At 43.7% G+C, this 23,839-nt stretch overlaps 1 protein-coding gene across 3 annotated transcripts in view; it reads left to right on the plus strand.

The window, feature by feature from the left end:
* LOC126094697 (uncharacterized) overlaps window positions 1-23,839 on the plus strand; it is a 263,319-nt gene that overhangs the window by 163,784 nt on the left and 75,696 nt on the right. For all 3 annotated transcript variants that reach the window (XM_049909223.1, XM_049909224.1, XM_049909225.1), the window contains 3 exons: window positions 6,809-6,973; window positions 13,518-13,596; window positions 13,720-13,773. In XM_049909223.1, the coding sequence (XP_049765180.1) occupies window positions 6,899-6,973; window positions 13,518-13,596; window positions 13,720-13,773 (208 nt within the window). In that variant the 5' untranslated portion in view covers window positions 6,809-6,898. The remainder of the gene's footprint in view (window positions 1-6,808; window positions 6,974-13,517; window positions 13,597-13,719; window positions 13,774-23,839) is intronic.

The following is a 23,839-nucleotide window of genomic DNA, read 5'->3' on the forward strand; positions in this document are numbered from 1 at the left end:
TGTTTGACATGTGAAATTACACACCATGCTGCTCTAACTCTGGGAACAGAACACAGTCTTTTCCAGACATAATGTCTGTCAAGCAAATGCATGCACCAGGATTGCAGTACCTGACAAACACCTACCACTAAACTAAGAATCACTGTAGTTGTGAAACTGAAGACTCGGTTTACGTCCAAGATGCAGCAGGGGAATGGAGTACATCACATAAATAATTGCTCGTCTAGAGGAGGGTGCCAAAACAGATTTTCCATCAATGGACATATTTCATGACACATGCGTTGGAAATCCTGTGCTGATTGTAGTATGGAGAGGTTTTCTGTTAACGACTGCAGCTAGATAGTGCTCTAAGTCACACACAGAACATGCAACTGTATACAAGTCAAATACAAATTATACCATACAACTACGCTAGTCTGCGGTGGTCCCCAGAGGAAACTAGCTATTTTTGCTCTTTTTTTGGAATTAGCAGTTCCACAATTAGACTAAAATTGCACAGAATGTTGATGCAATTTTGCTCTGAGGACAGAGACGATGGCAGGTTCCAAGATTTACAGCTTGGATGATTACAAGAACGAGGTCTTGACACTGTGGCTGTGTTCTTGAAACTAAAGGCACAGAATCAAATATAAGTTATGTAAGAGTAGTTGTTGTCACAAGGGAGTGACCCTGATCTCGAGAATACCCTACACTTATCATAATTTTTCTCTCGTCTACAATCACTTCCTGCCGCAGGCACCAGTCCTGTATTTAACGATAGATCTGGATGTTCACTACGGGTTTCGAGGGAGTTACACAGAAAATTTCAACCGGGACACAAAAGAATCACATTTATTCTGGATAACTTCATAAACAGATAGTTACTCGTGTGAATAAGAACGCCCGGTGCCCCCAGCGTCGAGTCGCTTGAACTAGATTGAAAGCATTACGTAGTTTGGGATGCTGCTGTAGTGACAACTATGCGGATCCTTTGTGTGGCTCAATGCGTCAGTTGTCCATCAGTAAAGAAACATTATACCTGCAGCCTATCGCATGCCCCTACGTGCGTTCGGTCAGCTTAGATATACTTCTCCAGTCCAAGACTGGTCGTACAGTATCCTAAAATCTCATTTTCAATGTCCACATAAAAACTACATTTCCCCCTTCATTTCTCACGTAGTACCAGGGCTTTGATTAGCATCGTGATGATGGGCTTTCCTGATCTCTGTCCGCCGATCCCAGCCATTCCACTAAGAGCGCCTTTACCAATTTTCCTCGCGGTTTTTCCTTGCCAACGCTCAGTGGGAATATCTCTCATAACATGTACTTCAAAAACCAGTTTCATGGCCATACATCAAGATAAATAAAATAAACCCAATAAAACACAGCTGTAAAACTCGTACTTACAGAAAACTGCTTAGTCAGCTACGGGCCTGTGATTAAAATTCTCCTTCTAAAGTAATGGAGACATTCATGGAAAACCAGGCACTACAGAGTATGTACACTCCTGGAAATGGAAAAAAGAACACATTGACACCGGTATGTCAGACCCACCATACTTGCTCCGGACACTGCGAGAGGGCTGTACAAGCAATGATCACACGCACGGCACAGCGGACACACCAGGAACCGCGGTGTTGGCCGTCGAATGGCGCTAGCTGCGCAGCATTTGTACACCGCCGCCGTCAGTGTCAGCCAGTTTGCCGTGGCATACGGAGCTCCATCGCAGTCTTTAACACTGGTAGCATGCCGCGACAGCGTGGACGTGAACCGTATGTGCAGTTGACGGGACTTTGAGCGAGGGCGTATAGTGGGCATGCGGGAGGCCGAGTGGACGTACCGCCGAATTGCTCAACACGTGGGGCGTGAGGTCTCCACAGTACATCGATGTTGTCGCCAGTGGTCGGCGGAAGGTGCACGTGCCCGTCGACCTGGGACCGGACCACAGCGACGCACGGATGCACGCCAAGACCGTAGGATGCTACGCAGTGCCGTAGGGGACCGCACCGCCATTTCCCAGCAAATTAGGGACACTGTTGCTCCTGGGGTATCGGCGAGGACCATTCGCAACCGTCTCCATGAAGCTGGGCTACGGTCCCGCACACCGTTAGGCCGTCTTCCGCTCACGCCCCAACATCGTGCAGCCCGCCTCCAGTGGTGTCGCGACAGGCGTGAATGGAGGGACGAATGGAGACGTGTCGTCTTCAGCGATGAGAGTCGCTTCTGCCTTGGTGCCAATGATGGTCGTATGCGTGTTTGGCGCCGTGCAGGTGAGCGCCACAATCAGGACTGCATACGACCGAGGCACACAGGGCCAACACCCGGCATCATGGTGTGGGGAGCGACTCCTACACTGGCCGTACACCACTGGTGATCGTCGAGGGGACACTGAATAGTGCACGGTACATCCAAGCCGTCATCGAACCCATCGTTCTACCATTCCTAGACCGGCAAGGGAACTTGCTGTTCCAACAGGACAATGCACGTCCGCATGTATCCCGTGCCACCCAACGTGCTCTAGAAGGTGTAAGTCAACTACCCTGGCCAGCAAGATCTCCGGATCTGTCCCCAATTGAGCATGTTTGGGACTGGATGAAGCGTCGTCTCACGCGGTCTGCACGTCCAGCACGAACGCTGGTCCAACTGAGGCACCAGGTGGAAATGGCATGGCAAGCCGTTCCACAGGACTACATCCAGCATCTCTACGATCGTCTCCATGGGAGAATAGCAGCCTGCATTGCTGCGAAAGGTGGATATACACTGTACTAGTGCCGACATTGTGCATGCTCTGTTGCCTGTGTCTATGTGCCTGTGGTTCTGTCAGTGTGATCATGTGATGTATCTGACCCCAGGAATGTGTCAATAAAGTTTCCCCTTCCTGGGACAATGAATTCACGGTGTTCTTATTTCAATTTCCAGGAGTGTATATGGTGTGATCAGAAGGATCTGCTCACCCCCATCTAGATGCCACCAGAGGCGGACCCTCCAGTATAAAAGGAGGTGGGGAGTGTTGTGTTATTAGTAGAGAGACAGTGACAGCAGAATGCGTCGGACAGGTGAGCTCAGTGACTTCGGATGTGGACCACTCATTGGATGTCACCTGAATAACAAATTCGTCAGGGACATTTCAAATCTTCTAAAGCAGCCGAAATTGGGTGGTTGGCTGTTTTGAGCGGGCGGGACCAAACATCGAGATCATCATCTCATAACCTAAATCAGGATGGCCGGACGCGGGTTTGAACCGTCGTCCTCCCGAATGCGAGTCCAGTGTCCTAACCACTGCGTCACGTCACTCGGTAACTGCCGAACTCAACAGTTGGTGTTGTGACTGACACGGAAATGCGAAGCAACAACCGTAGCTAACCAACACCAGACAGACAGACCTCATGTACGGACTGGCGACGACCGTCGAGCATTTCGGAGGGTGATTATAAAAATCGAGTGAAATCAGCGGAAGGAATCACTCTTGAGTTCCAAAGTGCTATCAAGAGTCCAGCTAGCACAATGACTGCGCCCAGGGAATTACAGTGGCCGAGTAGCTCCTCAGAAGCCACACATACCGGGTGATCAAAAAGTCAGTACAAATTTGAAAACTTAATAAACCACGGAATAATGTAGATAGAGAGGTAAAAATTGACACACATGCTTGGAATGACATGGGGTTTTATTAGAACCAAAAAAAAAAAAAAATTGCTAGATGCGTGAAAGATCTCTTGCGCGCGTCGTTTGGTGATGATCGTGTGCTCAGCCACCACTTTCATCATGCTTGGCCTCCCAGGTCCCAAGACCTGAGTCCGTGCGATTATTGGCTTTGGGGTTACCTGAAGTCGCAAGTATATCGTGATCGACTGACACTCTAGGGATGCTGAAAGATAACATCCGACGCCAATGCCTCACCATAACTCCGGACATGCTTTACAGTGCTGTTCACAACATTATTCCTCGACCACGGCTATTGTTGATGAGTGATGGTGAATATATTGAGCATTTCCTGTAAAGAACATCATCTTTGCTTTGTATTACATTGTTATGCTAATTATTGCTATTCTGATCAGATGAAGCGCCATCTGTCGTAGATTTTGTGAACTTTTGTATTTTTTTGATTCTAATAAAACCCCATGTCATTCCAAGCATGTGTGTCAATTTGTACCTCTCTATCTACATTATTCCGTGATGTATTCAGTTTTCAAATTTATACTGACTTTTTCATCACCCGGTATATACAGTCACTGCTAAGCGACACTTGTGGTGCGAACAGCACCGCCATTGGACCGTGGATGCCTATAAAAAAGTTGTTTGGAATGATGAGTCACGATATCCCCTGTGGCAATCCGATGGAGGTGTTTGGGTTTGGCGAATACCTGGAGAACGTTACCTGCTGTCGCGTGTAGCGCCAACAGTGAAATGCGGAGGAGTTGGTGTTACGATTTAGGGTATTTTTCGTGGTAAGGATGTGGTCCTCTTACTGCGCTTAAGAAAATGCTAAATGCCGAACGATGTGAACCCATTTAACAGCATTGTGTACTGTGTACAGTAGAACAGTTCAGAGACGGTGACTGTTTGCATCAACAAGGGAATTCACTGTCCTAGAGCAGCATCAAAAACAAACAAATGTGTGTGAAATCTTATGGGACTTAACTGCTAACGTCATCAGTCCCTAAGCTTACACACTACTTAATCGAAATTATCCTAAGGACAAACACACACACCCATGCCCGAGGGAGGACTCGAACCTCCGCCGTGACCAGCCGCAAAGCAGCATCAGTGAGGCAAAGAAACATTCCTGAAATAGACTGGCCTGCCCAAAGTCCCGACCTGAATCCAATGAAACATATTTGGGGTTAATTGGAACGTCGGTTTCGCTGCACACTCCTACATCCACTGCCACTACTCTTTCTGTTTTCGGCTCTTGAGGAAAAGTGGACGGACATTCCTCCACAGACGTTCAGACACGTCAATAAAAGTCTGTGTTGATCCATTGTGGACATGGTACAGTGGCTGGTCAAATGTTTAACAATGAAATTCGCCAAACTGCCGTGTAATTGTGATGTTATTTTATTTTATTTTCACTACGAATTTCGGCAATTCATTATGGTGTCTTCAGGCCCCATACGCAGCTCTTAAAAATAGTCGATATTGGCATACCGGATGTGCTTCTTTCGAAAACTTGACTGCAACTCAACTGCAACTGCTCTAGTTGCAGTCAGCTCTTCGAACTAGAGCAGTTGCAGTTGAGTTGCAGTCAACTCTTCGAAGGAAGCAAATTTGTGGTAAGGGGTAAGGTCTTATCTACAGCTACTTGGATACTCTGCAAATCACATTCGAGTGCCTGGCAGAGGGTTCATCGACCAACCTTCACAATTCTCTATTATTCCAATCTCGTACGGCGCGCGGAAAGAGTGAACACCTATATCTTTCCGTACGAGCTCTGATTTCCCTTATTTTATCGTGGTGATCGTTCCTCCCTATGTAGGTCGGTGTCAACAAAATATTTTCGCATTCGGAAGAGAACGTTGGTGATTGGAATTTCGTGAGAAGATTCCGTCCCAACGAAAAACGCCTTTCTTTTCATGATGTCCAGCCCAAATCCTGTATCATTCCTGTGACACTCTATCCCATATTTCGCGATAATACAAAACGTGCTGCCCTTCTTTGACCTTTTTAGATGTTCTCCGTCAGTCCTATCTGTAAGGATCCCACACCGCACAGCAGTATTCTAAAAGAGGACGGACAAGCGTAGTGTAGGCAGTCTCCTTAGTAGGTGTGTTAAATTTTCTACGTGTCATGCCAACAAAACGCAGTCTCGTTAGCCTTCCCCACAACGTTTTCTATGTGTTACTTCCAATTTAATTTATTCGTAATTGTAATACCTAGATATTAGTTGAATTTACGGCTTTTAGATTAGACTGATTTATCGTGTAACCGAAGTTTAACGAGTTCACTTTAGCACTCAAGTGGATGACCTCACCCTTTTCTTTATTTAGGGTAAACTGCCACTTTTCGCATCGTTCAGATATCTTTTCGAAATCGTTTTGCAGTTTGTTTTGATCTTCTGATGACTTTATTAGTCGATAAACGACAGCGCCATCTGCAAACAACCGAAGACGACTGCTCAGATTGTCTCCAAAATCGTTTATATAGATAAGGAACAGCAAAGGGCCTATATCACAACCTTGGGGAACGCCGTCAGTTACTACGAACTGTAACCTCTCTGACAGGAAATCACAAACCCAGTCCCATAACTGAGACGATATTTCATAAGCACGCAATTTCACTACGAGCCGCTTGTGTGATACAGTGTCAAAAATCTTCCGGAAATCCGGAAACACGGAATCGATTTGAAAACCCTTGTCAAATGAGACCAAACTGCTGAGGTCATCCGTCCTAAGCTTAAGCTCTACTTAATCTAACTTAAACTAACTACAGTAAGGACAATACACACACCCATGCCCGAGGGAGGACTCGAGCCTCCGACGGGGGGAGCCGCCCGGACCGTGACAAGACGCCCAAGACCACGCGGCTACCCCGCCCGGCTCGAAGGAAGCATGACATCAGAAACATATGACCTCAGTATGCTAATATAGATTATTTTTGAGAGGTACATATGGGGCCTGAAGATGGCATAAGAACTGCCGAAACTTGTTGCGAAAATAAAATAAAATAACATCTCAATTGCACGGCTGTTCCTTTCATTGTTAAACATCAATTAAAGTGTCCACTAAAAGGTGTCTGAACACTTTTGATCAGATAGTGTATTAAGATTTGTTTTGCATTCGATTTTGTGAAATACTAGTACACTTAAGTGAACACTTTTCGGTCCTGTTGACAGGGACCGTGGTGCGATAGTTCCGCGGATCTGCCCGCAACTGGAGCTCTGCGCTAGCTCTGGAGTCCTCTGTGCACTAAACCAGCGGACACGATGCAGTACCCACTTAACAACTGCTGTGGGCTGTCGTTGAGGACGGGCGCTGTCATCATAGGCTACCTGTCTATTGTGAGTACAACCGAGCTTAATTTGATCAAAATTACTTGTTACTGACACTGCATGCCTTGAATATAAGTTTGTGAACACACCACGCTAACGGTAGCATTCGTTTATTGTTTTATTTCTCTTATTTAATTATTTCTGTCAGTGCCTGATATGTTGTATTTTCACACTGCCACATCTCATCACATAAAACACTGATTTGAGTAATGTAAGAGGCCAAGAGACATTTATTTGCTAATGCATAATATTTAACTACGCATTGTAATGATGTATTTGACGATTTACAAGGAGAAATGAATCCAGCGCCATGGACGCACCTAAGAAACTATAGGCTAATTCAGCGTGATGTAAAAACATCGATATTAAAGACAGGCTCTGAAGACATTTGAATATTACAATAAAACAAGCGCGCAACCTATCGTCCACTGCCGGACGATATCACTCTCTTTTTATTTCCTGTGTAATACGGACGCACCATTACATAGGGGCCTTTATTAGACTTGTAATTTGTTAAACTCTACGGATGTATACTGTCATTTTGTTGCGTGTGAGACTAGTATTTGTGAAAAACGCAGAGTGGTTAATGAATGGACATTTATACGTGACTTCTAAACTTTTCAAACCACTCAAGCTCTGTCATTGTTATTGACGTAAGTGTTAACATGTACACAACTGGCCATTAAAATTGCTACCCCAAGAAGAAATGCAGATGATAAACGGGTATTCGTTGGACAAATATACTATACTAGAACTGACATGTGATTACATTTTTACGCAATTCGTGTGCATAGATCCTGAGAAATCAGTACCCAGAACAACGACCTCTGGCCGTAATAACTGCCTTGATACGCCTGGGCATTGAGTGAGTGAAACAGAGCTTGGATGGGGTGTACAGGTACAGCTGCCCATGCAGCTTCAACACTATACCACAGTTCATCAAGAGTAGCGACTGGCGTATTGTGACGAGCCATTTGCTCGGCCACCATTGACCAGACGTTTTCAGTTGGTGAGAGATCTGGAGAATCTGCTGGCCAGGGCAAAAGTCGAACATTTTCTGTATCCAGAAAGGCCCGTACAGGACCTGCAACATGCGGTCGTGCATTATCCTGCTGAAATGTAGGGTTTCACAGGGACCGAATGAAGGGTAGAGCCATGGGTCGTAACACATCTGAAATGTAACGTCCACTGTTCAAAGTACCGTCAGTGCGAACAAGAGGTGACCGAGACGTGTAACCAATGTCACCCCATACCATCACGCCGGGTGATACGCCAGTATGGCGATGACGAATACACGCTCCCAATGTGCGTTCACCGCGATGTCGCCAAACACGGATGCGACCATCATGATGCTGTAAACAGAACCTGGATTCATCCGAAAAACTGACGTTTTGCCACTCGTGCACCCAGGTTCGCCGTTGAGTACACCATCGCAGGCGCTCCTGTCTGTAATGCAGCGTCAAGGGTAACTGCAGCTGTGGTCTCCGAGCTGATAGTCCGTGCTGCTGTAAATGTTGTCGAACTGTTCGTTCAGATGCTTGTTGTCTTGCAAACGTCCCCATCTGTTGACTCAGGGATCGAGACGTGGCTGCACGATCCGTTACAGCCATGCGGATAAGATGCCTGTCATCTCGACTGCTAGTGATACGAGGCCTCTGGGATCCAGCACGGCGTTCCGTATTACCCTCCTGAACCCACCGATTCCATATTCTGCTAACAGTCATTGGATCTCGACCAACGCGAGCAGCAGTGTCGCGATACCATAAACCCCAACCGCGATAGGCTACAATCCGACCTTTATCCTGTCGGTTAAATTTCGCGTTTGCAGCACGTCATCTTCGTGGTGTAGCAATTTTAGTGGCTAGTAGTGTAATATGTACGTCAAGTCCAAGTTGTTAATTATATTGTCAATTACTCTAAATTTGTGTTTACTTAATCATTTACTTTCTATGGCCAAGTTTTTTTTACAGAGCCAACCATGTCCGACGTGTCATTGTGTAGACAGAACAGTCGAGGCCGACGTTAACATACTACTTATATTCCCCCCCCCCCCTTGTAATATTCTCCAAACTCAGATATAACTGGCCCTTAGGTACATTTTCAGTGCGAGTGACGTCCAGGAATTTCTTAGCAAACTTCACTTCTCTAATCGCACATTGCTCGCACAAAGTCTCACTGTTCCACAATGGTACGCGGCACTTTCTAAACGGGAAAGGGAGCCACGCAAGTATACGTTGCTTCCCCTTCTCAATCTGATGCTTAATAATAATGCTATTTCCTTACATCAGATACTCTACAAAATCTTCAATATCGTCTTCATTGCTTTATCTCTCTCTCTCTCTCTCTTAGTGGGTTTCCAACTGAATTGTTGACCTGCGTCTACCTTTCCGATGGTCAGCATACTTCAGTAGCTTTGCATTTCTTTATTTCTCCTATCCATCTCTACTTCGCCATTTGCATTTCCTGTCGGCCTCACTTCTTAGATTCAATGAAAGACTTTATTCAAAACTAGAAACCTGGAGTAGATGATAGTGTCACAGAATTATTATTTTTTGTGAAGGCTGACCGTAAGTGATTTAGTTCATCTTGTAAGTAAGCCGGCTCGCTGATTTTATTTGCTCTGTAAACAAGAAAGTGAGAAAAACTGCACATCTGAAATAAAATACACAACCAGGGAATTCCTTTCATTCCTCCCTAATGAACGATTTTCGGAGCCATATTCATATGAACTTCATCCAAAGTTTTGATGTCAAGAATAAATCCCTACCGTTACTGACGAGTTTTTATACATCCTTTGTTGTACGCTCGCAAAATGACAAACCGCAGGCAACACTTCATGACCTACATTTCATCATCTGTCTTCACTCCGTTATTCACGACCAACTTTCTGCACCGAGATAGAGAGCTGTTGTCGGTGTGGCAATAGAACATCCCTGATAGTTAATGCGGGTCCAGTACGTCTGCTTCATGCGTTCGCTACAACCAATTCCAGTTGCATAACACGATTTTGTTTACGTGTCTATGGTATCGTTTCAGTGCTGTCGCAGTGTTAGGCAGCCATCAAGAAACCCACGATTCTTTAAAGAATCAAACACCTACCTATGAAACAGCTTCAATAATCTGATTACTTTACAAATGAGTTAACGAGTTTATTATTTGACTTTAAGCATAGAAATGAGAAGAAGTTTAGAAAAGGTTTTGAAAGCTTAAAGTTTGTTAGAAGTCGCTAAGTGTTTTGATTCTCAAATAATGGGTGAATATAGTCCGGGTACTTGCACACCATCGTTTTCGCTGTCTCAGGACAAACACACAATTTCTGGTTGTAATACCTGTCTCATTATGTCAAAATTTTAACACAAGATTGTACCTCTTCATGAGCAGAGTATGACAGCATTTTAAAATTTTAAATGCGGTCAATAATTACGCAAAATGTTGAAGATAAAATTTTTGTTGCCCCTCGAAGCCGTTACATAGGCAACTGGTACCGTGTTCCGGGATAGTGGGGGGGGGGGGGGGGGGGTTGTTTCGGGGAGAAGACCAGACAGCGAGGTCATCAGTCTCATCGGATTAGCGAAGGACGGGGAAGGAAGTCGGCCGTGCCCTTTCAAAGGAACCATCCCAGCATTTGCCTAAAGCGATTGAGGGAAATTACGGAATACCTAAATCAGGATGGCCGGACGCGGGATTGAACCGTCGTCCTCCCGAACAGGGATAGTGGTTTTCTAATATACACCGTTGTGCAAATCTTAATGGCGCATCGTGTGTCACTGCCACTTGTAAAAAAATTCCTTTTCAGTCCTTGCCTGCAACAATTTTATTATTATTATTATTAATTAATTAAGAAAACGAGACCGACAGGGGTACGAAAATAAATAAAAGGTTTGCTAATTCACCTGGAAAGGGACCAAGACGAGACTATCATGAAGACTATCATGGCGACTGATTTACGCAGCTGATACCTTGACGACGAATTACAAAGTTGAACATAATGACGAATAAGTCGCGATATCGTGGCAGGCGCAAACGCTTCCTATATGCAGTGGCTGTGTAATGGTGGAAACGAGTGGATTCCTATCGCTCCCTCCATGTACAACAGGGGTTCCCAACAAAATTTTCTCGAGGACCCCCTCATCGAGCATGATTGGTACCTTGTCATATCACAGTATCAAGTACCTAAACAGCCAAATTAAGAGTCTTTTTATACGTTTTCTATTTTTGGTGCTTCGGAAAAACATTGACATATTCATTATTGAAAAAGTATTGAGCTTAAAACTGCTCATGCAGGAAGCCGCCAAGACAAAAAAATCTGTTGTCATACGAAAGATGTTTAATGTATTTTTTTATTCTAATAGCATCTTGCGGACCCCTCTGGCATAGCTCGCGGACCATTGGGGGTCCGCGGACCACCTGTTGGGAACCACTGATCTACAATGTAATGGATATAGAGGTCCAACAATAGTGCAATGGTATTTGACTTTGCCTTCGGAAAGTAGCAGTGGTCTGGAGGCAATAGAGTATTAGCCGAAAAGGCAGTCTCAACAGATCGAATTAGAAATGAGAATTGTACAGGGCTATTACAAATGATTGAAGCGATTTCAGAAATTCACTATAGCTCCATTCATTGACATATGGTCACGACACACTACAGATACGTAGAAAAACTCATAAAGTTTTGTTCGGCTGAAGCCGCACTTCAGGTTTCTGCCGCCAGAGCGCTCGAGAGCGCAGTGAGACAAAACGGCGACAGGAGCCGAGAAAGCGTATGTCGTGCTTGAAATGCACTCACATCAGTCAGTCATAACAGTGCAACGACACTTCAGGACGAAGTTCAACGAAGATCCACCAACTGCTAACTCCATTCGGCGATGGTATGCGCAGTTTAAAGCTTCTGGATGCCTCTGTAAGGGGAAATCAACGGGTCGGCCTGCAGTGAGCGAAGAAACGGTTGAACGTGTGCGGGCAAGTTTCACGCGTAGCCCTCGGAAGTCGACGAATAAAGCAAGCAGGGAGCTAAACGTACCACAGCCGACGGTTTGGAAAATCTTACGGAAAAGGCTAAAGCAGAAGCCTTACCGTTTACAATTGCTACAAGCCCTGCCACCTGATGACAAAGTCAAACGCTTTTAATTTTCGGCGCGGTTGCAACAGCTCATGGAAGAGGATGCGTTCAGTGCGAAACTTGTTTTCAGTGATGAAACAACATTTTTTTTCTTAATGGTGAAGTGAACAGACACAATGTGCGAATCTGGGTGGTAGAGAATCCTCACGCATTCGTGCAGCAAATTCGCAATTCACCAAAAGTTAACGTGTTTTGTGCAATCTCACGGTTCAAAGTTTACGGCCCCTTTCTCCTCTGCGAAAAAAACGTTACAGGACACGTGTATCTGGACATGCTGGAAAATTGGCTCATGCCACAACTGGAGACCGACAGCGCCGACTTTATCTTTCAACAGGATGGTGCTCCACCGCACTTCCATCATGATGTTCGGCATATCTTAAACAGGAGATTGGAAAACCGATGGATCGGTCGTGGTGGAGATCATGATCAGCAATTCATGTCATGGCCTCCACGCTCTCCCGACTTAACCCCATGCGATTTCTTTCTGTGGGGTTATGTGAAAGATTCAGTGTTTAAACCTCCTCTACCAAGAAACGTGCCAGAACTGCGAGCTCGCATCAACGATGCTTTCGAACTCATTGATGGGGACATACTGCGCTGCGTGTGGGAGGAACTTGATTATCGGCTTGATGTCTGCTGAATCACTAAAGGGGCACATATCGAACATTTGTGAATGCCTTAAAAAAACTTTTTGAGTTTTTGTATGTGTGTTCAAAGCATTGTGAAAATATCTCAAATAATAAAGTTATTTTAGAGCTGTGAAATCGCTTCAATCATTTGTAATAACCCTGTATTTTTAAGGCAGTGCCACTTCGCTTCGTGACCATGACAGAAAAATCGATGTTCTATGGACAGCGACTGCAATGACCCATGACACTAATACGAAACAGGCACTCATTGGTGGATAACAGATTGTATACCATTTGATACGATGAGGACGACACCTGCATTGGTAGAACAGGAAAGTTAAGATAAAACCACACTGACTTGCACGAAGTCTGCGGTGATGATCGTTCAACAGGCGCCGTGCAGTCAGTCCCTCTCCTGCGCAGTAACAAAAATGTTTTAGCCTGACGCTGCCTTCACTAGACCAACAGGCTCGACAATTTCGTGTTAATAAACGTTTTCTTTGCAATGAAAACCGATCGACATTTAATTATCCATATTAATGGTGACTGGGTTCGTAGCTGTGGACTGAATTACACACAAAGTTACCAACAGAGCACTTTGGCTATTTCCGGAACGAATCTCTGTTCAGATGTTTTGATTATCCAAATAAAATATGTGAACAGGCCACTGAGTCCACGCTGTTTGTCATCAAGATTGTCTCGTTTATTATAAAAACTCTGATAACTGTGTCTTACATGTATTAGTGCACAAATCTTAGCACTTCATGCGCTTCACCGATTGTAATCAAGCGTTGTCTTTCCACAGATGAAGGGCATATTTCTGATTGGGTATGGAATATGGCTGATAAGAAGTTTCGATAAGCTTCGATGGCAGATGAACCAAGGTATGCCAATGAAACCATTCAAACTAAGTAATACTGAAAGCAACGCACTAAACGATAACTTTTGCTCTTAATTATATTTTGAACCTTACATCTGACGAAATTCAGGCAGTTCATTTCTTGCAGATCCGCGAGATGTGGAGCTGCATGGCCGGCCTTGCTGTGATGAGTGGATTTTAGGTACGTACCTTTCTCTCTCTCTTTGGTTTACTACATTACGAAGCATCTGAAGGAAGCCCACGCAAACTTGAAATTGTAGAATTGATGAACTATTTCACAAAAGCTTTTTGAGAACCACTAATCAGTCGATCATAAAGGAGTAATAAGAAGGAAATTGACAGATTGTTCCAAATGTATAAACTCTCACTCCATCTCATCAGTTTATTAAGAACAAGTTGCGGTGCCCGGAGTTGGCCGGGATGTTTAATATCTGCCGCACAAAGTGAGAGGCGATGTGTCATGTTGATACTCATAGCGAATGAAAGCCGCATAGAAAACTGCAGTCGCTTTAAATCGAAGGGCACATTTGAATCATTCGGTGTCAACGGGATGCGGCGAATCAATACGTCTTCACCTGCGGTATTCATTTAAATCAGGTTCTAGGCGCCCGGTTCTGATTTTGCAAGCAATCAAATAAGAAATGGTGATGCAAAAGCCTTTAAAACTTTCGCTTCTGGAGAACATTGTGTTGTGCTTCGTTGTCAGTATTCGATAAACAGAACTTCGATATTTCTGTTAAGTTTCTATAGGAACTAAATTATTTTCTATTAGCACTTTTAATTTATTTCTTCAAGCAAATTTTCGCAAACTTTATATTTTCCTTATATGAAAAGTTGATTAGTTGCGCCATCTGTTTTTACATTTTGCGATAATTATCTCGTGATTTTTGGAGAATTCGTCTTCTATTGTTTCGGCTCAGTTTTCACGGTTTCAAGTGAGGCTGTGTTTGAGAACGACTCGAAGTGTTCGAACAGTTTACGTCACTGTTCAGAATATCTCGAGTTCTGTTCGATCTTTTGATCGGCCCGCCATGTAGTGACTTTTTCTGGTACTATATCCACGACCTATCTTAGCGTTTCTATGGCACTGTGGACTTTAATAATAAAAATTATGGCACATGAACTAAAATATCAACGTTGACATATACATCCACAGTCTTGTTCACATAACAAAGGAATTATTATCACATTCATGTCACTTTAGTCCATTTCTCTAGGAGTTTGCGGAGCGACTTGTATTTTCCACGTGTTTTCACGCCCCTGCAGTTCAAATGCGGTATACTACACTGAAGAGCCGAAGAAATTGGCACACCTGCCTAATATCGTGTAGGGCCCCTGCGAGCTCACGGAAGAGACGGAACACGGCGTGGAATGAACTCGACTATTGTCTGAAGTAGTGCTGGAGGGAATTGACGCCGTGAATCTTGCATTACCGTCCACAAATAAGTACGAGGGCTGGAGATCTTTTCTGAACAGCACGTTGCAAGGCATCCCAGATGTGCTCAATAATGTTCATGTCTGGGGAGTTTGGTGGCCAGCGGAAGAGTTTAAACTCAGAAGATCGATCATGGAGCCAATCTGTAGCAAATTCTGGACGTGTGGGGTGCCGCATTGTCCTGCTGGAACTGCCGAAGTCCGTCGGAGTGCACAATGGACGTGAATGGATGCAGGTAACCAGACAGGCTACTTACATATGTATAACCTCTCAGAGTCATATCTAGAGGTATCAGGGGATTATATCACTCTAACTGCACACGCCCCACACCGTTACAGAGCCTCCACCAGATTGAACAATCTGCTGACATGCAGGGTCCATGTATTCATGAAGTTGTCTCCATATGCGTACACGTAAATCCACTGGATACAATTTGAAACGAGACTCGTCTGACCAGGCAACATGTTTCCAGTCATCAACAGTCCGATGTCGGTGTTGATAGGCCCTGGTGAGGCGTCAGGCTTTGTGTCGTGCAGCCATCAAGGATGATGCTTCGATGATGCTTCGATGATGAAACATGGTTCACGTGCTGACTCTTGTTGATGGCCCAGCATTGATATCTTCAGCAATTTGCGGAAGGGTTGCACTTCTGTCACATTGAATGATTCTCCTTGGTCGTAGTTGGTCCTGTTCTTGCAGGATCTTCTTCTGGCCGCAGCGATGTCAGAGATTTGATGTTTTACAGGAACCTGATATTCAGAACACACTCTTGAAATGGTTGTACAGGAAAATCTCCACTTCATCGATACCTCGGAGATGCTGTGTCCCATTGCTCGTGCGCCGACAATAAAACCACGTTCAAACTCACTTAAGTCTTCATAATCTGCCATAATAACAGCAGTAACCAATCTAACAACTGCGGCAGGCACTTGTCTTATATACACGTTGCCGATCACAGTGCTGCATTCTGCTGTTAATATATATCTGTATTTGAATACGCATTCGTATACCTGTGTCTCTGGCGCTTCAGTGTATAATAACTGCTTCAGTACTACCTACCTGAATTAATTCGACTACATCGCATTGCCCTTCCTCATCCTACAACCTCCTATTACCTCTTTTTAAAATACTGTCTATTTCGTTCAACTAATCTTTCGAGCCCTTTGTCGTTTCCAATACAAATACAACGTCTTTAGCCAACCTCAGAGTTTTTAGTTGTTCTCCTTGAACTTTCATTCACACTCCAAATTTCTCCTTGATTTCCTTTCCTACTTGTTCATTGTGCAGACTGAATAACATCGTGGATAGATTACAACCCTGCCTCACTCACTTCTTAACTACTGCTTCTCTTTCATGACATTCTACTCTTATAACTGCAGTATAGTTTCTTTAGAAGTTGTGGATAACTTTGACCGTGTTTTATTTCTGATATCTTCAGAATTCCAAAGAATCTATTCCAGTCAACAAAGTCAATAGCTTTCTCTGTATCTACAAGTGCTACAACTGAAGGTTTGCCTTTCCTGAGTCAACTTCTAAGTTAAATTGTAGAATCAGTATTACCTCATATGTTTCTCCATCACACACTCCTGGAAATGGAAAAAAGAACACATTGACACCGGTGTGTCAGACCCACCATACTTGCTCCGGACACTGCGAGAGGGCTGTACAAGCAATGATCACACGCACGGCACAGCGGACACACCAGGAACCGCGGTGTTGGCCGTCGAATGGCGCTAGCTGCGCAGCATTTGTGCACCGCCGCCGTCAGTGTCAGCCAGTTTGCCGTGGCATACGGAGCTCCATCGCAGTCCGCGACAGCGTGGACGTGAACCGTATGTGCAGTTGACGGACTTTGAGCGAGGGCGTATAGTGGGCATGCGGGAGGCCGGGTGGACGTACCGCCGAATTGCTCAACACGTGGGGCGTGAGGTCTCCACAGTACATCGATGTTGTCGCCAGTGGTCGGCGGAAGGTGCACGTGCCCGTCGACCTGGGACCGGACCGCAGCGACGCACGGATGCACGCCAAGACCGTAGGATCCTACGCAGTGCCGTAGGGGACCGCACAGCCACTTCCCAGCAAATTAGGGTCACTGTTGCTCCTGGGGTATCGGCGAGGACCATTCGCAACCGTCTCCATGAAGCTTGGCTACGGTCCCGCACACCGTTAGGCCGTCTTCCGCTCACGCCCCAACATCGTGCAGCCCGCCTCCAGTGGTGTCGCGACAGGCGTGAATGGAGGGACGAATGGAGACGTGTCGTCTTCAGCGATGAGAGTCGCTTCTGCCTTGGTGCCAATGATGGTCGTATGCGTGTTTGGCGCCGTGCAGGTGAGCGCCACAATCAGGACTGCATACGACCGAGGCACACAGGGCCAACGCCCGGCATCATGGTGTGGGGAGCGATCTCCTACACTGGCCGTACACCACTGGTGATCGTCGAGGGGACACTGAATAGTGCACGGTACATCCAAACCGTCATCGAACCCATCGTTCTACCATTCCTAGACCGGCAAGGGAACTTGCTGTTCCAACAGGACAATGCACGTCCGCATGTATCCCGTGCCACCCAACGTGCTCTAGAAGGTGTAAGTCAACTACCCTGGCCAGCAAGATCTCCGGATCTATCTCCCATTGAGCATGTTTGGGACTGGATGAAGCGTCGTCTCACACGGTCTGCACGTCCAGCACGAACGCTGGTCCAACTGAGGCGCCAAGTGGAAATGGCATGGCAAGCCGTTCCACAGGACTACATCCAGCATCTCTACGATCGTGTCCATGGGAGAATAGCAGCCTGCATTGCTGCGAAAGGTGGATATACACTGTACTAGTGCCGACATTGTGCATGCTCTGTTGCCTGTGTCTATGTGCCTGTGGTTCTGTCAGTGTGATCATGTGATGTATCTGACCCCAGGAATGTGTCAATAAAGTTTCCCCTTCCTGGGACAATGAATTCACGGTGTTCTTATTTCAATTTCCAGGAGTGTATGTTTGGCTATCACTAACTGATCTTCAACGATGTTGGGTTCTACCAGTTTTCTCATTAGTCCACAAATAATTGTTGTAAATATTTTGCAGCCATTCCTTGTTAGCACCTGCCTTCTTTGGAACAGGAACTTCTCATTGAAAAGAACCCACTTTGCTTGGATTTTCTTCCATTTGTTCTCCGAACTGAAAGAATGTGCAGTTAACCACCCAAATAAAATTAACGTATTCGATGTCATTCTTATAAACTGCTTTGTGTTATTTTTCCAGGCATAAGTACGAATAAGCTCTGTGGTTGTTCAAAATTGAAGCATGTGCGAGAAATATGATCTTTTTTACAATTCACTGCCGTGGTTATCTTTGTTCTTCTGGCATTTATAAAAATACTGTGTTACATCAGTATGACCTTTTGTAATGCCATTTAGCCTGAAGATGAGGTATTCCCTCGAAACATGTCTCTAAATAAATAAGTAATACAATAGCTAACCAAGTTTGTGACTGGTAGCGGTAATTTACAAAACCTTTACATATTTCTTGAGACAGTCACTGACGAAAAATAGCCAAAATGGCTTCAAAATAAAATTGAATGCAGTTCCAGTTTGCACTGGGCCATATTTCCACTGAAGGCCTTGGTTTTAGAGTTTCTAAGACCACACATTATCTTTAATTTTACTTTCAAATCACACTTCCACAGAATAACACATCCGATCTCCAAATCATCAAAACTATCACCTATCTCAAATTACCACTTGGTAGTCTCATGTCCTAACCCACAAACGATTCTGGTAGTCTCCCTTCGAACCAAAAACGTATCCTGGCAGTCTCCCTTCTAATCAAAAACTCATCCTGGCAGGGTCACCAATATCTAGCATGCTTGCCTGGTTTGGTATGACCTGTCCTTACTACTTACCATGCATGGATAGCTCTGACAAGTTTTAAAGTGCCTGTGAACCCAGGACCTTCGAGGTAAGGAGATCCCAGACACAGTGACATTGAGGCATCAGAATAATAGCTGTTATAACACGACCTAAAATATGTCAATGAGGAAGTCGTAACTTCCTCTTTATCTGTACTAAATATTTTTTTTAATGATCATCATACACAGTGGGTTCAGATTGCATATTTGGCTATGAATTCCATTACATTAACACATGAAAATCTTAATGAACCTGACTTCAACCAAGATAAACACATGAAAATTTACCAAAAGAATTCTTACACTAGCATTATCTAAAGAGCAAAAAATTCTAATGTGACTTCAAGTACACTGAACACACGAAAATTTATGCGAAAAAATATTACACTGACAGTGTTACAGAATGATACAATTGATTGCCCCCTAACTACTTTATTGTAGCTGGACAATATCGTCTATCTGCCGATTGCCTTTCTCGAATTCAAGCCCAAAGAACACATGTACAATATGTGTTTGACATGGAACTGAGGGAATAGGAAAAACTGCGCAAATCAGCTCCAGTTTAAAGATCTGAAGTGAACGCGTTCTAGTGACTCCTATACTTAGAGCTTAAGCAATACACTATTTATCTTGTGCAGACTGCGCCGATATGCGCGGCGGTATTTGGCTGTGGCGTCGGTTAGCAGCAGATACGTCGATGCCTTGCATACCTTTAGGCGTGCCAATTCTACTCTGGCATTGACTGGATGTACAGTCATAAACTGTCCTAAGCTTTCGTGAGGCGAAAAAAAACTATGTTTTTCCCTGGATAAACCAATTTCCTGTGTCCACTCGCTAAAGAAGAGCGACATGTACTCTATTACCCCCAAATGTTCAGCAGAACTTAACTAGCACAGCTCGTAGCTCATATTACGAGATATGGTGATCAGAGCAAAATGACTCTTCCAGAGGCACAACGGAGGAGGTTTGTCCATCCAGCACAAGATTCTTCGAAGAAGAGAGTCCCTCTTATTACACACTCGTAATGGTATTTACTGTTGCAGCCTTCCTCCTCTGTAGCATGGGCTCGCCTTCTGCCACAACTAGTGTCGGCCAATGAGTGCTTTTGCTGCAACTTTCATCGTTTCTTTGTCCAATTAGGTCAAACAGTATCTGTATATGTGAATATCATGCATCCTCCTCGCCATTATCACGTGATTTTCCAATGTTTAACGAAAGTATCGGTGACTCACACTGTTGTCTTTTTTTTTTTTTTGTGTCTCACAAATAGCCTGCCGCTGCCTTCCTGAATGATTTCTTACAGTAGAAGGCTTTCTCAGAGTAGGTGTGGGTCTCAGGCCCTATACATGTGAGCGTCACGTGAATTTTGTTTATGTCAAGCTGATGATGCTCTTTCTGCGTTCTTACGTTTTCACATAAATGGAAGGGCTGTGTTCTTCTTTGAGACCACCCCAAAATGGATCCCCTGCTGCTGCTTTAAAATGTTTACTTCAGATGACACCCAACAGTGACTCATCGTTGTGTGGTTATCTACGCCGAAAATTCCAAGTGCAGTCCATGCGTCGCATCTCTAATTGATCTCCCATGGCGAGGGTTTGCTGGTTTACAGTCTTCTTAAGTTGAGTTCGTTGTTGCTGCGCCCAGGTCAGCTGGCAAGCCTCTCTTACACTTCCGTCCACTGCTACAGAAATGGTACTTGTCTATCAACATACAAATTAGGTGGATTTTGTTAGTATCGAGTTCATGCGAGCCACAGTAGAATTAATTACTCTCTGTAGTATGCAAATAACGTGATTCTGAGCGAAAGTATGGTTTGTGAGATATCAAATTCATCGGTTTGATGAATAGAATCGGTTTATTGGCATAAAAATTATGTTAGGTGCTGAAAATTATCCTGACACGTTACATATTCTTCCCCTTCCTAGTTAATTTCGTACTGGAGTTAATCAAAATTACAAAAATTGTCAGTGTCAACTTCAGTCCCTCAAAGGGATATCATCTGTATTGTCCAGCTGTCTTAAGGATATACGCTTTGGTATATCCTTATAATATCAATTTTTTTAAATATTCATATAATTTAACTATCTTAATCCATTAACAATCCTTATATCTTTCACATTTCAAATATTATTATCCTATCTTACGGATTATTGACTGATACTTACATAGAAGTTAAGTCCCATAGTGCTCTGAGCCATTTGAACCATTTTTGAAACTTACAATTCAGAAATATCAAATTGGTTTTTTCAACAAATTAGCATTACCAGTCATATACCTAAAGTATGACGATGGACATGCATGAATGAGGAAACACTTGTTTACTGAACCAGTTTACTCAACCAGCCTATCCAACCTTATCTATTTTCAGTTATGTAAATATTCAATTTCAGTCATGTAAATAATCAATTATCATCTGTGGATGACATTATCAAAGCATGTGAAGAACTCAATTTTTTTCAGCTTTACCCAGATATGAACACTATAGATACTCACAATTTGGAAACACACAAGAATTACTACTTGAGATATAGCAATATATAGCATTTAAAAACACTCATTAATTGAAAATTCAGAAATTTAGAATATCTGTGAACCTTTTGACTCATGTACATATGTACATGAGTCAAAAAGGTTCACAGGGACACCTAGATATCTATATATTGAACCACATGATATGAAACATATATTGAAATAATGTAGTGAAAGATCTCCTATTTTGATGATAGAGCATGACATAATGTTCTACACAGCTTTTTATATGTCTCATCTTCTATCAATGCTGATGTTGCAGTCTTCCAAACCTGGTGTGCGATGCCATGTGGATGAAGGAATCAGGGAGTCATCCAAGAGTATTGTAAGAGTGTGGTGTCTGAGCTCCATACACAGTCCCATGACTGTTATTAGTAGATCAGTGTCACAGAGCAGTCATGAACATTATATATGAGTCATTGTCAACTCATCATATCCATCATTATTCCCTATCAGTGTTGTTATGTATTTTTGACTCTGCTGTACTCATTTCCTGTAGGATGAGATACTATCAAGGTGGATTTGATGTCCAGCTAAGCATTTCAGTGTGGTATACTAAATCTGGTATCCTAGTATTGGTTATAAGTAAGGATGGGATGTGGGAAGGTATGTTTCTCCTTCTAGCTCATCATCTTTCTTCCCTGCCTTCTACCTGTCTCTTCTGTATTTGCTGCGTCTTCCTTTCTTCTTGATTGTGTCTTTTTTCCCTGGGCTGGGATATGGTAGTTAGGATTTTTAGGATTTATAACTGTTGTTTTCCAGGCATATTCGATGTTAATTTGGTAAGGCGTGATGTGATTTGTTTTTAACACATTCGCCCTTAATTTATATTTCTGATACGTGGTATTGACCTGAGTTACCATGGTGTTTCTGGAGATGTTAGTCTTATAATAGCACTCTCCCGTCGTAGGTATGCCTCTCATCATGGCGACTAATCATCATAGTGATATGATTTATAGCTCCAGGCTGCCTTGTCGGACGAGAATATTGCTGACTGCCTCCTTTAAATTGCATTTGCCACTCCAACGTCTGCCTGTCGTCTGGTTCCATCTTTGTAGATGAACATTTCGGCTAAGTTGCTCTGTACTGTCTTCTCGAAATCACCTGCTACCATGGCAATAGGAGTGGTAAACCCAAACGCCTCTCACCTCACCCTGTCCGCCTTTCCACTTCGCCATTACTCTGGCATCTAAAACTTTAGAATGGGCCTTGGCCTTGTTTAACACTTATTTTAATCAAATTCTATTTCCTTTTACTTTACATATTCTATTCGTGCTTAGTCATAAGCAAGTTTCCTCATCTTCTTAGAAAAATTGTCAAAGTATAGAATAATGGTGATGGACGTTGAAGACGTTAGTTATCACATGCGGTCAGTACTTATTTGTTGGATTTCAAACGTCGTTAACTTTTTCTTTCATGAAGATAAAGATAAAAATAGTATAAATGCTTGTTTTATTTTTTGTTATCATTCTTGTTTGCACTGTGTACTCTCTTCTCTGCTGTTGGCTGCTGCAATAAACTCTCGAACGAAAAATGTTCCCTTACTGATTAATTCATATATTTTCATCAAATTATCTCAGCAGTATACTACCAAATATACGAATACCTGTAGTCTTACAGTACCTCCAAGGCGTCTTTGTGGTCGCATTTATCATTGTTTTCTCATCACCTTTTAAGATGAGAAATTATGCCAATATATAGGCAGTAAGTTCCAATTCTCTTCCATTAGTTCAAAAGATTCTTTTTTCTATTTGTACACCTGTAATTTGGATTATAGCTGACCTGCAGATAAGAACTCTATTAGTACCATGCAAAGTGTAATATCACTAATATACCTCGGCTCAGTCAATCTTTTGAACTCTAATCTCACAATATATTCCTCATATGCTTTTAAATGGGTTTCGTGATGAATCCCCAGTGACTTTCCTGTTTATTCCTTCCATTTACGCTTGATCCCATTTCTGTTAATATTATTGTTTCGATGAAATCGACTGTTGTACCCATTACTGTTTCGACCTGAATTCCAATTTCCTTGATTTCGTCCATTATTTCAGCCTGGCTTCGGTCTGGACCCACTACTATTGCCATTGTTCCTATTTCCTGTCTAGGCCATCATCGTTATTGTCTTGTTAGTTTCTTCACTTTTGTGCATCATCCTCGCTAAATATAAAGTGCAACTCACGAAGGTTTCTCTTGAAAGCCTACACTTTATCTCCTACTCTACCTGCTAAAGACTGTTGGTATCTGCGGTGGTCTAGCGGTTCTGGCGCTGCAGTCCGGAACCGCGGGACTGCTACGGTCGCAGGTTCGAATCCTGCCTCGGGCATGGGTGTGTGTGATGTCCTTCGGTTAGTTAGGTTTAAGTAGTTCTAAGTTCTAGGGGA

The sequence above is a fragment of the Schistocerca cancellata genome, chromosome 8 (genome assembly GCF_023864275.1).
Source record: "Schistocerca cancellata isolate TAMUIC-IGC-003103 chromosome 8, iqSchCanc2.1, whole genome shotgun sequence".
Taxonomy (NCBI): domain Eukaryota; kingdom Metazoa; phylum Arthropoda; class Insecta; order Orthoptera; family Acrididae; genus Schistocerca; species Schistocerca cancellata.